This window comes from Aquarana catesbeiana, linkage group LG01 (genome assembly GCF_042186555.1).
Source record: "Aquarana catesbeiana isolate 2022-GZ linkage group LG01, ASM4218655v1, whole genome shotgun sequence".
NCBI classification, from domain to species: Eukaryota; Metazoa; Chordata; class Amphibia; order Anura; family Ranidae; genus Aquarana; species Aquarana catesbeiana.
In genome coordinates, this window is record NC_133324.1 from 640,765,268 (window position 1) to 640,779,946 (window position 14,679).

Here is a 14,679-nt window from a genome sequence, read left to right on the forward strand (position 1 = left end):
TTATACTTTAGATCCACCCCAAGGTTCCACCCCATAGGACTGGATTGAGTCCAATGTCCCAGCCATACTATAGAAATACCGTATTAGAAAGAAATAAAGTGTCATTTATTTTTTTAGAATAAAAGATAAATAAGTCCATTGTTATGTTAAAAAAACATGTCCTGAAAATATAAACACAATTAGAACATATACATATATAATACTGCTATTAGAGAGGACATCCATTGTCACAGGAATCCATTATCTGTGATCCTAAAGGGCCAGTTCACACCAGAACACGAGTTCCATGTGCAATTCTTGCACTGTGCTGCATGCCATGTTATTTCTGTACCATGTAATCCGGTGAATTCAAAACGCACTGCAGTTGTGATCTGTAGCAATTGTCAATATTAAGTTATGACACCCCAAACTCAGGTCACAAAAGCAGTGCGTTTGTCCGCATCAGATCACATAGTACAGAAGTATTATGATATCCGGTTGCAGTGATGTTCCAAAAGTAGTGCATGCACTACTTTTGGTGCAGTACGGTGCAATTCAGCCCATTCAAAATGTATGAGCTGAAATCGCACCATACAGAACTGCATGTGAATTCATAGTGTAAACCAGCCCTAAAATCAAATCATAAATGTGTTCTGACTTTTAATTTATAAAATGTAAAAGAAGAATGTTAAATACGTAAATAAAAATTCAAGTGTAAATGTGTATGAAATGTGTTTTTGTGTTGAGCTGAATAGTTACTACATATTGGAGGATATTTAGTAAGTCTGTTCCACAGCAAGGGAGGGCTAAACCAAAGCACTGAGATGCATCATGTACAAGGGTAGAACTTGAGTCGTAAATTCCACCTTTGGCTGCTCTAAAGTCACACTGCATATGAACAAAACCTGACCTTGAACATTTCCTAATTATGCATCTGTTTATAGTGAAAATTTGTCCCATCGTCAGTAATAAATCTGTTTTAGAACTTTGCAAACGATGCCCCACTGTATTGCACCCTCTCTGAATGTGATCTCAATAAATCTCTACCTCCTGAAAACTGGACTGAAATCTTGCAAGTTGTTTCCAAAGTTTCCAAAAGGTACAAGCATTGGAGAATTCCTACAAAATACTTTCTAGCAAGCATCTTACTCCAGCAAAAAAAAAACTGTATTCCGAATTGTTCAGCCTCTTGCTTTAGGGGATGCAGAGATAAAGGTGATATGCTACATGGTGTATTTGCCCTAAAGTATGCCATTCATGGATAAGAGTATACCCGAAGATAAACTCAGTACTACAAATTAATTTCTGCAAGGACCCATGAGAAGCCCTTCTCCACAGACCAATAAATTACAAATCTTGGTGGAGCCGCATTCTCATTACTCATATTTTTATAGTTACCAAGCAAACCATTGTTCACACATGGAAGTCTCCATCTCTTAGTGTTGAGGAGGTCAAATCTAGAATCCCAGGCACATTTGTTAAAGAAAAGTTAACTGTTATTCTAGATGAAAAGCATGACAAATTTCTATATGGCAACCTTGGCTGGATTACTTTCCTCCCTCACAACTAACCTTGTGCTGGTTGAGCTTTAATGGTCTGGGAGAATGCTTACATTCATATTCTTTTTTCAGAATTTTATAAGTGGTGTCTGTGGTCCCCCCCCCTTCTTCTTCTTTACGTCTCCTTTTTCTTACCTTTATCTCTACGTAATCCCTTTTTAACTTCCTTATATTTTTTATGAAAATCAAGCTTTTTGTTGACTTTTACTATTTCATCTCACTCTGGTGGTGAAATCAGAGGAACACCTTATAGGCAGACATATTTAGATTCAAAAGACAAAATCATACAATAAACTGCATTCATATTATAAGTGTTAAACCCTTCCTTGATCTAATGATTGATACTGACTCCTGTGTTGAGTTTATGCTGACTGTCTATGTGGTATCTGACTGTGATTTTATATCTACAGTATATTGATTAGTAGATCCTCAAGAGGGCTTATCTGTTAGATTATATTATAATCTTTACATGTCATGTACACATGTTATGCCTTTAACTTTTTCCCTCATTGTCAGTAAACTAATTGGTACCAGAACTTTGCAAACTGGCTGCCCAGGAATATATATACACAGGTCTGAAACTGGTCATAGAGACTTTGCTGAAAGAGAAGCACCCTGAATTATGACTAATTGTGACACTAATTGGCTTGATAAATGTCCCCCATTCTGTTTTATCTCATTGTGGTCAGTAGATCACATGCCTAGGTGCTGATTTATAAGGAATTGTGTCCTCCAACTAATGTACATATACAGTATAACATTTTAGTTCTCCAGTTGGATTTTAATCTTACTGACAAAAGTGCTGAAGTGTTACAGTATTTCTAAAACCAGTTTTTGATAAAGAAGAGAATAGTTAAGACCTCTGTCTTTTTTGTCTGTGTCCATATTGAGGTGACAATGAGTAGAAAAGAAAATCTGTCTAAAGCTCATTATACAATTGTCCTTTGGAATTATCAAAACTATATATGAGGTCAAACCTAAACACTTTAAATTTCTATGCAATCAGACAGGCCCTTGTGTCAGGGCTGGGCACAGCCCTTCCTTCTCTGAGCTGGCCGCTCAGCTGTTGGCTAATTGCCAGCTCCTATCTCTCCACAGAGACTCACCTGTTGATTATATCCTGCTCATCAGTCCTGCCTACTTAAGCCGTCCAGCCCAGATGATCTCTGCCTTTGCCTTGGTCACATCTCTAGAGACGCTCTCCTGTGTTCCTGTTAAAGACTTGCTTGGCTGACATTCCTTCTGGCTTCAGATCCTGCTTGCTGTTCTACTATACTCATCTATGGCTCCCTGACGTTTTGGCTTGCCTGACTATCCGTTTAAGTTCTTGAACTCTGGCTATGTTTTGACTACGTTTACTCTGTTTACCTTTTTTTATTATTATTATTAAACAAGTGAGATTTAACTATACTTCTGTCTGTCTGTTTCATGGTTTCTGACACATTGCACTACATTGCTGAAGGTAAATCCAAAGGAGATTGAATAAGAATATTGTATAACGTATGGGCTGTCTAAAATGAGGTGACATTTTTTAGACAATGGTCACTAGCATGGTTGTCCTTCCTTGGCAGTTTTTCCCTTTTTTTCTTGTTCATGTAAAAGCTGTAACATTCTGGATTTTCATCTTATACCCGTGGCAATGGTCAACAGGATAATTAGAAAGGGTTAAACTGCTCAGCGGGAACAAAAAGAGCAATTAAAACCTGACAGGGGCTTGGATATGTTTTCTGTATACTAAGCAAATCTTGATAACTTTAGTATTTCCTCCTGCCCTCTTCAGAAAACTCAAATTGACATGGTAGCCATAATCAAAAATGAGGTCATACTAGAATAAATTGGCAAATGCCTATTAACATTTCATTGGACAAGTAATGTAGGTTTCTTGACTGTGTAGAATTCTCTAACCTCTTCTGTAATCTTTTTACAGGTAAAACATGGAAACTATGCGTTTGTGTGGGATGCTGCAGTGCTGGAGCATGTGGCAATAAATGACCAGGACTGTTCCTTCTACACAGTAGGAAATACAATTGCAGACAGGGGCTATGGCATAGCATTGCAACATGGCAGCCCTTACAGAGACATTTTTTCACAAAGGTATGTTTCATATGAAATATGCTAACACTCATTCTACAAAGGGGAAGTTGTGATTTTATTTTTACTTATTGTAGAAAGAAATCTACTAATGACATGTTTTCTTACTTCCCAGTTCATGCTTCCTCTGTTACTTTTCAGTAATGTAACATTTATTGTAATGACATACTGGTAAGTTTTAATACTGTGCATTGTCAATCTCCAATCCAATTAAAAGTTTCTCATTGCTCTCTGGTAAGGTAATGTGTGAAAAATGTCTGACATTTTATTCATTGCAGAGTGGTGCCTTTGCTTATGTAAGTTTGTTCTTTACTGAAATGCTTGTGAGACAGGCTTATAGCTACCTTCCGTAACCTAGATTGCAAACTGAAACACCTACATGTGGTTATAACACATTTGTAATTTCTAGTTAACCATGATAAAAGGAGCTTGTCAATGTCAAATCCTACCATTGTGCTGCAGAATAGTACTATTTTTTGTCACAGTTCACCTGAAGAGAAAATTGTTGCTATACTGGTTAAAGTGATGGACCTCGAGAGTCTTGACACCGCTGTCAACCTTATTAGTACCAAAATAAATGAAACACCTACATGTGATTATAATACATTTGTAATTTTAGTTAACCATGATAAAATGGGCTTGTCAATGTTAATTCCTATTACTGTGCTGTCTTCAGAAGCATAGTACTATTTTTTTGTTGCTATTTACCTGAAGAGAAAGTTGTTGCTGTACTGGTTGAAGTGATAGTCCTCAAGAGTCTTGACACCGTTCTTAGCCTTATTAGTACCAAAATAAATGTCCACCAGGCCAGCAATGATTTGGCATGTTTTACTATTAAGTAAAATAGGGACATGTTGTGGGCAGGGCTTAACATGCCTGATTGTGGACACTAGAAACAGTGCTCGCTAATGCCTGGATGAGCACCGTGGTCATAAAAAGTCTGCATTAAGACAGTGCTCCAAACTTAGAAGCGACCATAACTCTTAGTACTATTAACTCTTTGTACCCAACTCACTTCACAACAACGTCACACTTGCTTAACTTTACAAAACTTCTTCCACATGGTGAAGCAATTGCAAAGGGATACCACAGAGCCGGCATCACGCTCTTCCAGCCCAACTTCCACGTCACCTGACTTCCAGTGACACACTTCTCACTGTAGTAAGAACAAACTTTCTTTGCATGTTTCTGAGCTTCTGTACCTTTGTGGATCCTCTTCCTCTTCTTTGTCACATACAATCTAGATCCATAGGGGCTCAGTGCTACAATATTGTTCCCGTGTATGGGACAGCAATAACTAGGAAGGGCGGTTAAGCTCAGAAACCCCCTCCCCCATTACAGATCCATCATACTTGCTAAAATCACACTTTTCCCCTGCCGCTTGGCAGTTATCACATTCAAAACTCCTCTGGTTACTCATGGCAATGGCAGCATAGCTTTGTAGCTTCACCACTTGTTAACCCTTGGTAGCATTCATTTACAGGCATACCCCACTTTAAAGTACACACAGGGGCGGACTGACCATCGGGCAGTTCGGACGCTGACCGAGGGCCCGTGGCCAGTAGGGGGCCCCATGGCAGCTTTCACTTCGGGGCCCGACCTACCCGTCAGCTAGCTGTGATTGACGGGCAGATCGGGTCCCTGCTCACTGCTAAGAGACTGTAGTGTATACAGACCTCTCGTGATGCGCTCTTCCTCCCCCCCGCCGGCCCCTCCTTCCCTCCCGTCCATCCCAGGTGCTTGTATCTGTCATCACCTCGGATGGACAGAAAAGAGGAGGGGCCGGCGAGGAGGAGGACCGCATCACGAGAGGTCTGTATACAGCCGCTTCCCGCGCTACTCTGCATCTAGGAAGGAAAGTGCAGCAGCTTGTACCACATGCTGCTATTAAAAAGTTGCTGCACAGCTTCCCACCCACAGTGTCCCCCTGTGCTCCCCACCTCCCCACAGTTTCCCCCTGAGCCCTGCACCTCCCCACAGTGTCTCCCTGTGCCCCCCACCTCCCCACAGTGTCCCCCTGTGCCCCCCACCTCCCCACAGTGTCCCCCTGAGCCCTCCACCTCCCCACAGTGTCTCCCTGTGCCCCCCACCTCCCCACAGTGTCCCCCTGAGCCCTCCACCCCCCCACAGTGTCCCCCTGTGCCCCCCACCTCCCCACAGTTTCCCCCTGAGCCCTCGACCTCCCCACAGTGTCCCCCTGTGCCCCCCACCTCCCCACAGTATCCCCCTGAGCCCCCCACCTCCCCACAGTGTCCCCCTGTGCCCCCCACCTCCCCACAGTGTCCCCCTGTGCCCCCCACCGTGTCCCCCTGTGCCCCCCACCTCCCCACAGTGTCCCCCTGAGCCCTCCACCTCCCCACAGTGTCTCCCTGTGCCCCCCACCTCCCCACAGTGTCCCCCTGTGCCCCCCACCTCCCCACAGTGTCCCCCTGAGCCCTCCACCTCCCCACAGTTTCCCCCTGTGCCCCCCACCTCCCCACAGTGTCCCCCTGTGCCCCCCACCTCCCCACAGTGTCCCCCTGAGCCCCCCACCTCCCCACAGTGTTCCCCTGTGCCCCACACCTCCCCACAGTGCCCCCTGTACCCCCCACCTCCCCACAGTGTCCCCCTGAGCCCTCCACCCCCCCACAGTGTCCCCCTGTGCCCCCCACCTCCCCACAGTGTCCCCCTGTGCCCCCCACCTCCCCACAGTTTCCCCCTGAGCCCTCCACCTCCCCACAGTGTCCCCCTGTGCCCCCACCTCCCCACAGTGTCCCCCTGAGCCCTCCACCCCCCCACAGTGTCCCCCTGTGCCCCCCACCTCCCCACAGTGTCCCCCTGTGCCCCCCACCTCCCCCCTGTGCCCCCCACCTCCCCACAGTTTCCCCCTGAGCCCTTCACCTCCCCACAGTGTCCCCCTGTGCCCCCCACCTCCCCACAGTTTCCCCCTGAGCCCTCCACCTCCCCACAGTTTCCCCCTGAGCCCTCCACCTCCCCACAGTGTCCCCCTGTGCCCCCCACCTCCCCACAGTGTCCCCCTGTGCCCCCCACCGTGTCCCCCTGTGCCCCCCACCTCCCCACAGTGTCCCCCTGAGCCCTCCACCTCCCCACAGTGTCCCCCTGTGCCCCCCACCTCCCCACAGTGTCCCCCTGTGCCCCCCACCTCCCCACAGTGTCCCCCTGAGCCCTCCACCTCCCCACAGTTTCCCCCTGTGCCCCCCACCTCCCCACAGTGTCCCCCTGAGCCCTCCATCTCCCCACAGTGTCCCCCTGAGCCCTCCACCTCCCCACAGTGTCCCCCTGAGCCCTCCACCTCCCCACAGTTTCCCCCTGAGCCCTCCACCCCCCCACAGTGTCCCCCTGTGCCCCTCACCTCCCCACAGTTTCCCCCTGTGGCCCCCACCTCCCCACAGTGTCCCCCTGAGCCCCCCCCGTGCCCCCACCTCCCCACAGTTTCCCCCTGAGCCCTCCAACTCCCCACAGTGTCCCCCTGTGCCCCCCCACCTCCCCACAGTGTCCCCCTGTGCCCCCCACCTCCCCACAGTTTCCCCCTGAGCCCTCCACCTCCCCACAGTGTCCCCCTGAGCCCTCCACCTCCCCACAGTGTCCCCCTGTGCCCCCCACCTCCCCACAGTGTCCCCCTGTGCCCCCCAACTCCCCACAGTGTCCCCCTGTGCCCCCCACCTCCCCACAGTGTCCCCCTGAGCCCTCCACCCCCCCACAGTGTCCCCCTGTGCCCCCCACCTCCCCACAGTGTCCCCCTGTGCCCCCCACCTCCCCACAGTGTCCCCCTGAGCCCTCCACCTCCCCACAGTGTCCCCCTGTGCCCCCCACCTCCCCACAGTGTCCCCCTGAGCCCTCCACCCCCCCACAGTGTCCCCCTGTGCCCCCCACCTCCCCACAGTGTCCCCCTGTGCCCCCCACCTCCCCACAGTGTCCCCCTGTGCCCCCCCTGTGCCCCCACCTCCCCACAGTTTCCCCCTGAGCCCTCCACCTCCCCACAGTGTCCCCCTGTGCCCCCCCACCTCCCCACAGTGTCCCCCTGTGCCCCCCACCTCCCCACAGTTTCCCCCTGAGCCCTCCACCTCCCCACAGTGTCCCCCTGTGCCCCCCACCTCCCCACAGTGTCCCCCTGTGCCCCCCACCTCCCCACAGTGTCCGCCTGTGCCCCCCACCTCCCCACAGTGTCCCCCTGAGCCCTCCACCCCCCCACAGTGTCCCCCTGTGCCCCCCACCTCCCCACAGTGTCCCCCTGTGCCCCCCCCCTCCCCACAGTTTCCCCCTGAGCCCTCCACCTCCCCACAGTGCCCCCCACATCCCCACAGTGTCCCCCTGAGCCCTCCACCCCCCCACAGTGTCCCCCTGTGCCCCCCACCTCCCCACAGTGTCCCCCTGTGCCCCCCACCTCCCCACAGTGTCCCCCTGTGCCCCCCACAGTTTCCCCCTGAGCCCTCCACCTCCCCACAGTGTCCCCCTGTGCCCCCCACCTCCCCACAGTTTCCCCCTGAGCCCCCCACCTCCCCACAGTTTCCCCCTGAGCCCTCCACCTCCCCACAGTTTCCCCCTGAGTCCTCCACCTCCCCACAGTGTCCCCCTGTGCCCCCCACCTCCCCACAATGTCCCCCTGTGCCCCCCACCATGTCCCCCTGTGCCCCCCACCTCCCCACCATGTCCCCCTGTGCCCCCCACCTCCCCACAGTGTCCCCCTGAGCCCTCCACCTCCCCACAGTGTCCCCCTGTGCCCCCCACCTCCCCACAGTGTCCCCCTGAGCCCTCCACCTCCCCACAGTTTCCCCCTGTGCCCCCCACCTCCCCACAGTGTCCCCCTGTGCCCCCCCACCTCTCCACAGTGTTCCCCTGAGCCCCCCCACCTCCCCACAGTGTCCCCCTGTGCCCCCCCACCTCCCCACCATGTCCCCCTGTGCCCCCCACCTCCCCACAGTGTCCCCCTGAGCCCTCCACCTCCCCACAGTGTCCCCCTGTGCCCCCCACCTCCCCACAGTGTCCCCCTGAGCCCTCCACCTCCCCACAGTTTCCCCCTGTGCCCCCCACCTCCCCACAGTGTCCCCCTGTGCCCCCCCACCTCCCCACAGTGTCCCCCTGAGCCCTCCACCTCTCCACAGTGTTCCCCTGTGCCCCCCCACCTCCCCACAGTGTCCCCCTGTGCCCCCCCACCTCCCCACAGTGTCCCCCTGTGCCCCCCACCTCCCCACAGTGTCCCCCTGAGCCCTCCACCTCCCCACAGTTTCCCCCTGTGCCCCCCACTTCCCCACAGTGTCCCCCTGTGCCCCCCCCACCTCCCCACAGTGTCCCCCTGTGCCCCCCCACCTCCCCACAGTGTCCCCCTGAGCCCTCCACCTCTCCACAGTGTTCCCCTGAGCCCTCCACCTCCCCACAGTGTCCCCCTGAGCCCTCCACCTCCCCACAGTTTCCCCCTGAGCCCTCCACCCCCCCACAGTTTCCCCCTGTGCCCCTCACCTCCCCACAGTTTCTCCCTGAGCCCCCCACCTCCCCACAGTGTCCCCCTGTGCCCCCCACCTCCCCACAGTGTCCCCCTGTGCCCCCACCTCCCCACAGTTTCCCCCTGAGCCCTCCACCTCCCCACAGTGTCCCCCTGTGCCCCCCCACCTCCCCACAGTGTCCCCCTGTGCCCCCCACCTCCCCACAGTTTCCCCCTGAGCCCTCCACCTCCCCACAGTGTCCCCCTGAGCCCTCCACCTCCCCACAGTGTCCCCCTGTGCCCCCCACCTCCCCACAGTTTCCCCCCTGAGCCCTCCACCTCCCCACAGTGTCCCCCTGTGCCCCCCCACCTCCCCACAGTGTCCCCCTGTGCCCCCCACCTCCCCACAGTTTCCCCCTGAGCCCTCCACCTCCCCACAGTGTCCCCCTGTGCCCCCCACCTCCCCACAGTGTCCCCCTGAGCCCTCCACCTCCCCACAGTGTCCCCCTGTGCCCCCACCTCCCCACAGTGTCCCCCTGAGCCCTCCACCTCCCCACAGTGTCCCCCTGAGCCCTCCACCTCCCCACAGTGTCCCCCTGTGCCCCCCACCTCCCCACAGTTTCCCCCTGAGCCCTCCACCTCCCCACAGTTTCCCCCTGTGCCCCCCATCTCCCCACAGTTTCCCCCTGAGCCCTCCACCTCCCCACAGTGTCCCCCTGTGCCCCCCACCTCCCCACAGTGTCCCCCACCTCCCCACAGTGACCCCCTGTGCCCCCCACCTCCCCACAGTGTCCCCCTGTGCCCTCCACCTCCCCACAGTGTCCCCCTGTGCCCTTCACCCACCCCCCACGGTGACCCCCTGTGCCCTTCACCCCCCACAGTGTCCCCCTGTGTCTTCAATTCCCCCCCCATGGTGTCCCCCTGTGCCCTCAACCCACCTACAGTGTCCCCCTGTGCCACCCACCCATCTACAGTGTCCCCCTGTGCCACCCACCCCCCCACGGTGTCTTCCTGTGTCCTCCACCCCCACTGTGTCGCCTTCGCCCCTGATGGCTACCCTGAGAGACACTGTGTTAAGTCTGGAGGATCCCAGTGCTCTACTGTGTGCCCTGTGTTTTGGTTTGTGCCCTGCTATTTGCCCTACTGCGTGCCCCATAGCATGTGATGTGCCCTGCTGTGTACCCCCTTATGTGCCCTACTCTGTGCCCCTTGCCCTGTGATGTGCCTTGTGATGTGCCCTGCTGTGTACAGCCTGTTGTGCTCTACTGTGTGCCCTGTAATGTGCTCTACTGTGTGCCCCATGCCCTGGGATGTGTGCCCTGATGTGTACCGCCTGTGTCCTGTTCCCAAGGATGTGCCCTACTGTGTGCCCTGCTGTGTGCCCTACTATTTGCCACATGCCCTGTGATGTGCGGCCCGCTCCCTGCTGTGTATCTCCTGATGTGCTCTGTGATGTTCCCCGCTGTGTACCCACTGATGTGCCCTGTACCCCCTGTGATGCACCATGCTGTGCTCAATAATGTGCCCTGATGTGTACAGCATAATAAACCCTGCTGGGTGCCCCATTATGTGTCCTGTGATGTGCCCTACTGTGTGCCCCATGCCCTGTGCCCCATGATGTGCCCCGTGCTCTGCTGTGTGCCATGTGATGTGCCTTACTGTGTGCCCCATGATTTATGTAAGTGGGGCTTTGTGTAGGTGTGGCTTGCATGTGGGCGGAGACACAGGGGGCCCCATGACCTTCTACTGCCCGGGGGCCCCATGAGTTGTCAGTCCGCCCCTGAGTACACAATTGGGTTTATTTACTAAAGCTGGAAAGTGCAAAATCAGGCTCCCTTCTGCATAGAAACCAATGAGCTTCTAACCCCAGCTTGTTCAATTAAACTTTGGTCATAAAACCTGGAAGCTCATTGGTTTCTATGCAGAAGTGAGCCTGATTTAGCACTTTCAAGCTTTGGTAAATAAACCCCATTGTGTACTTAAAAGTGGGGTATGCCTGTATTAACTTCCATCCCCTCTTTCAAGCCCTGTTCTTTATTACACCTTGCATACACTTCTTTTCTTAACCACTTACCAACCGGCCCATAGCCGAATGACGGCTGCAGGGCGGTTGGATAACTCTGGGAGGACGTACTATGACGTCCTCCCAGAATTCCCCTCTCGCGCGCCCCCTGGGGCGCACACCCGAACACATCGGTGACCGCCGGGTCCAGAGGACCAGGCGCATCATGGATCCCGGTAAATGGCCGCTGATCGCGGCCGTTTACCATGTGATCGCGCCGTCAAATGACGGCGCGATCACATGTAAACAGACCGGCATCATCTGATGACGCCAGTTCCTCTCCTCCCCTCCTGTGTACCGATCGGTACACTGTGAGCGGAGAGGGGGATGGATGGATGTCTGCAGCGCTGTGGGCTGTATGTGTAGTGCCCACAGCGCTGCACAGAGACATCCAGCCATCCATCCATCCATGCTCAGCCATCCCTCACTACTATGCAATGCTGTGCAATACTCTGCAATACCCCCACAATACTCTGCAATGCTGTGCAATACTCTGCAATACCCCCACAATACTCTGCAATGCCCCCACAATACTCTGCAATGCCCCCACAATACTCTGCAATGCTGTGCAATACTCTGCAATGCTGTGCAATACTCTGCAATGCCCCCACAATACTCTGCAATGCTGTGCAATACTCTGCAATGCCCCCACAATACTCTGCAATGCTGTGCAATACTCTGCAATGCCCCCACAATACTCTGCAATGCTGTGCAATACTCTGCAATGCCCCCACAATACTCTGCAATGCCCCCACAATACTCTGCAATGCCCCCACAATACTCTGCAATGCCCCCGCCATACTCTGCCATGCCCCCGCCATACTCTGCCATGCCCCCGCCATACTCTGCCATACCCCGCCATACTCCGCCATACCCCGCCATACTCCGCCATACTTCGCCATACCCCGCCATACTCCGCCATACCCTGTCATACTCCGCCATACCCCGCCATACTCCGCCATACCCCGCCATACTCCGCCATACCCCGCCATACTCCGCCATACCCCGCAATACCCCGCCATACTCCGCAATACCCTGCCATACTCCGCAATACCCTGCCATACCCCACCATACTCCGCAATACCCCGCCATACTCCACAATACCCCGCCATACCCTGCCATGCTGAGCCATGCTCAGCTGTACTCGCCCTCTGTATGTGGCCAGGCTGTGGAAGTCTCACACATGTGGTATCGCCGTACTCAGGAGGAGCAGGAGAATCTATTTTGGGGTGTCATTTTTGGTGTGTACATGTTATGTGGTAGAAATATTGTATAAATGGACAACTTTGTGTTAAAAAAAAAAAAAAGCGTTTTAACCACTTCCCGCCCGCCGGCCATCATACAACGTCCTTGACTTTGTGCGGAGATATCTGAATGATGGTTGCAGCTACAGGCATCATTCAGATATCAGCTTTTTCAGCCGGCGATTCCCTACACCATGAGAATGATCATAGCAGCTGTTCCACTGCTTGATCGTTCTTACAGGAGGCGAGAGGGGATGTCCCCCCCTCCCGCGCTTCTACCGACTCACCGCTACGATCGAAGCCAGGATCTTTTTTTTTTTAATTTCAGGCTTCCCAGCCTAGAGGTGAGATGTGGGGTCTTATTGACCCCATATCTCACTGTAAAGAGGACCTGTCATGCCATATTCCTATTACAAGGATGTTCACATTCCTTGTAATAGGAATAAAAGTGGTCAAAATTTTTTTTTTTTGGAAAAAAGCATCAAACTAAAATAAATAAAGTAAAATGAACAATAAGAAAAAAAAAATTTTTTTAAAGTGCCCCTGTCCCTGTGTGCTCGCATGCAGAAGCGAACGCATACGTAAGTCCCGCCCACATATGAAAACGGTGTTCAAACCACACATGTGAGGTATCGCTGCGATCGATAGAGCGAAAGCAATAATTTTGGCCCTAGACCTCCTCTGTAACTCAAAACATGTAACCAGTAAAACATTTTAAAGCGTCACCTATGGGGATTTTTGAGTAGCAAAGTTTGGCGCCATTCCACAAGCGCGTGCAATTTTGAAAGGTGACATGTTGGGTATCTATTTACTCGGCGTAACTTCATCTTTCACATTATGCAAAAACATTAGGCTAACTTTACTGTTTTGGTTTTTGTAAAGCACAAAACATTTTTTTTCCCAAAAAAAGCGTTAAAAAAATTGCTGCGCAAATACCGTGCGAGATAAAAAGTTGCAACGACCGCCATTGTATTCTCTAGGGTCTTTGCTAAAAAAACATATATAATGTTTTGGGGTTCTATGTAATTTTCTAGCTAATAAATGATGATTTTTACATGTAGGAGAGAAATGTCAGAATTGGCCTGGGTGCTCCAGAACGCCTGAAGGTGCTCCCCTGCATGTTGGGCCTCTGTATGTGGCCACGCTGTGTAAAAGTCTCACACATGTGGTATCACCGTACTCGGGAGTAATAGCAGAATGTGTTTTGGGGTGTAATTTGTGGTATGCATATGCGGTGTGTGAGAAATAACCTGCTAATATGACAATTTTGTGGGAAAAAAAAAAAAGTAAAAAAAAAACCTTGATTTTGCAAAGAATTGTGGGAAAAAATTACAACTTCAAAAAACTCACCATGCATCCTTCTAAATACCTTGGAATGTCTTCTTTCCAAAAAGGGGTCATTTGGGGGGTATTTGTACTTTTCTGGAATGTTAGGGTCTCAAGAAATTAGATAGGCCGTCAGTACTTCAGGTGTGATCCATTTTCAGATATTCGCACCATAGCTTTTGGACTCTATAACTTTCACAAAGACCAAATAATATCCACCGATTTGGGTTAATTTTACCAAAGATATGTAGCGGTATAAATTTTGGCCAAAATATATGAAGAAAAATTACTAATTTGCAAAATATTATAACAGAAATGAAGAAAAATGTATTTTTTTACAGATTTTTCGGTCTTTTTTCTTTTACGGCGCAAAAAATAAAGAACCCAGCGGTGATTAAATACCACCAAAAGAAAGCTCCATTTGTATGAAAAAAAGGACAAAAATTTCATATAGGTACAGTGTTGCATGACTGAGTAATTGTCATTCAAAATGTGAGAGCACCAAAAGCTGAAAATTGGTCTGGTTAGGAAGGGGGTTTAAGTGCCCAGTTGTCAAGTGGTTAAATAACTTCAAGACCAGACACTTTTGAAACTTTTAGAACATTTAAACATTGAAATCTCTTGCAGATATAGAATTAGTGCAATACAGTCTCTCACAGATTCCTCCATACAGAGTTCTAGTTCACCGTAGCTCAGGCTGCCCAGTTCAAACTCTGCTCTAGATAAAGTAGTCCTTTCAGCAAAGTCTGTAACCCACTTCCCGCATCCCGACTGGGTGCCCCAAAAAGAAATACCACGTGCTCAGCACAGCCTTACATATTGCAGCAATTCTTCCTGTCTATTCCCATGTGGAAGCCTCAAAGACCCAGCTAGGTTGCCTCCCCTTGTATTTAAAGCCCTCCACAAGGGGAGCAGAGCCATGAACACACAGGTGTTGGCAGCTTTAACCACTTCCAAACTGCCGAGAAACCTGTTACACCAGAACCTACTAACACATAC

At 51.6% G+C, this 14,679-nt stretch overlaps 1 protein-coding gene across 2 annotated transcripts in view; it reads left to right on the forward strand.

Moving 5' to 3' along the window:
* The window catches only part of GRID2 (glutamate ionotropic receptor delta type subunit 2), a 1,754,345-nt gene that overhangs the window by 1,597,234 nt on the left and 142,432 nt on the right, over nucleotides 1–14,679 (forward strand). For both annotated transcript variants that reach the window (XR_012236183.1, XM_073601045.1), the window contains exon 14: nucleotides 3,466–3,632. Coding sequence is in view for 1 of the 2 variants with exons in the window: in XM_073601045.1 (XP_073457146.1) it covers nucleotides 3,466–3,632 (167 nt within the window). In the remaining variant the exon portion in view is untranslated. The remainder of the gene's footprint in view (nucleotides 1–3,465; nucleotides 3,633–14,679) is intronic.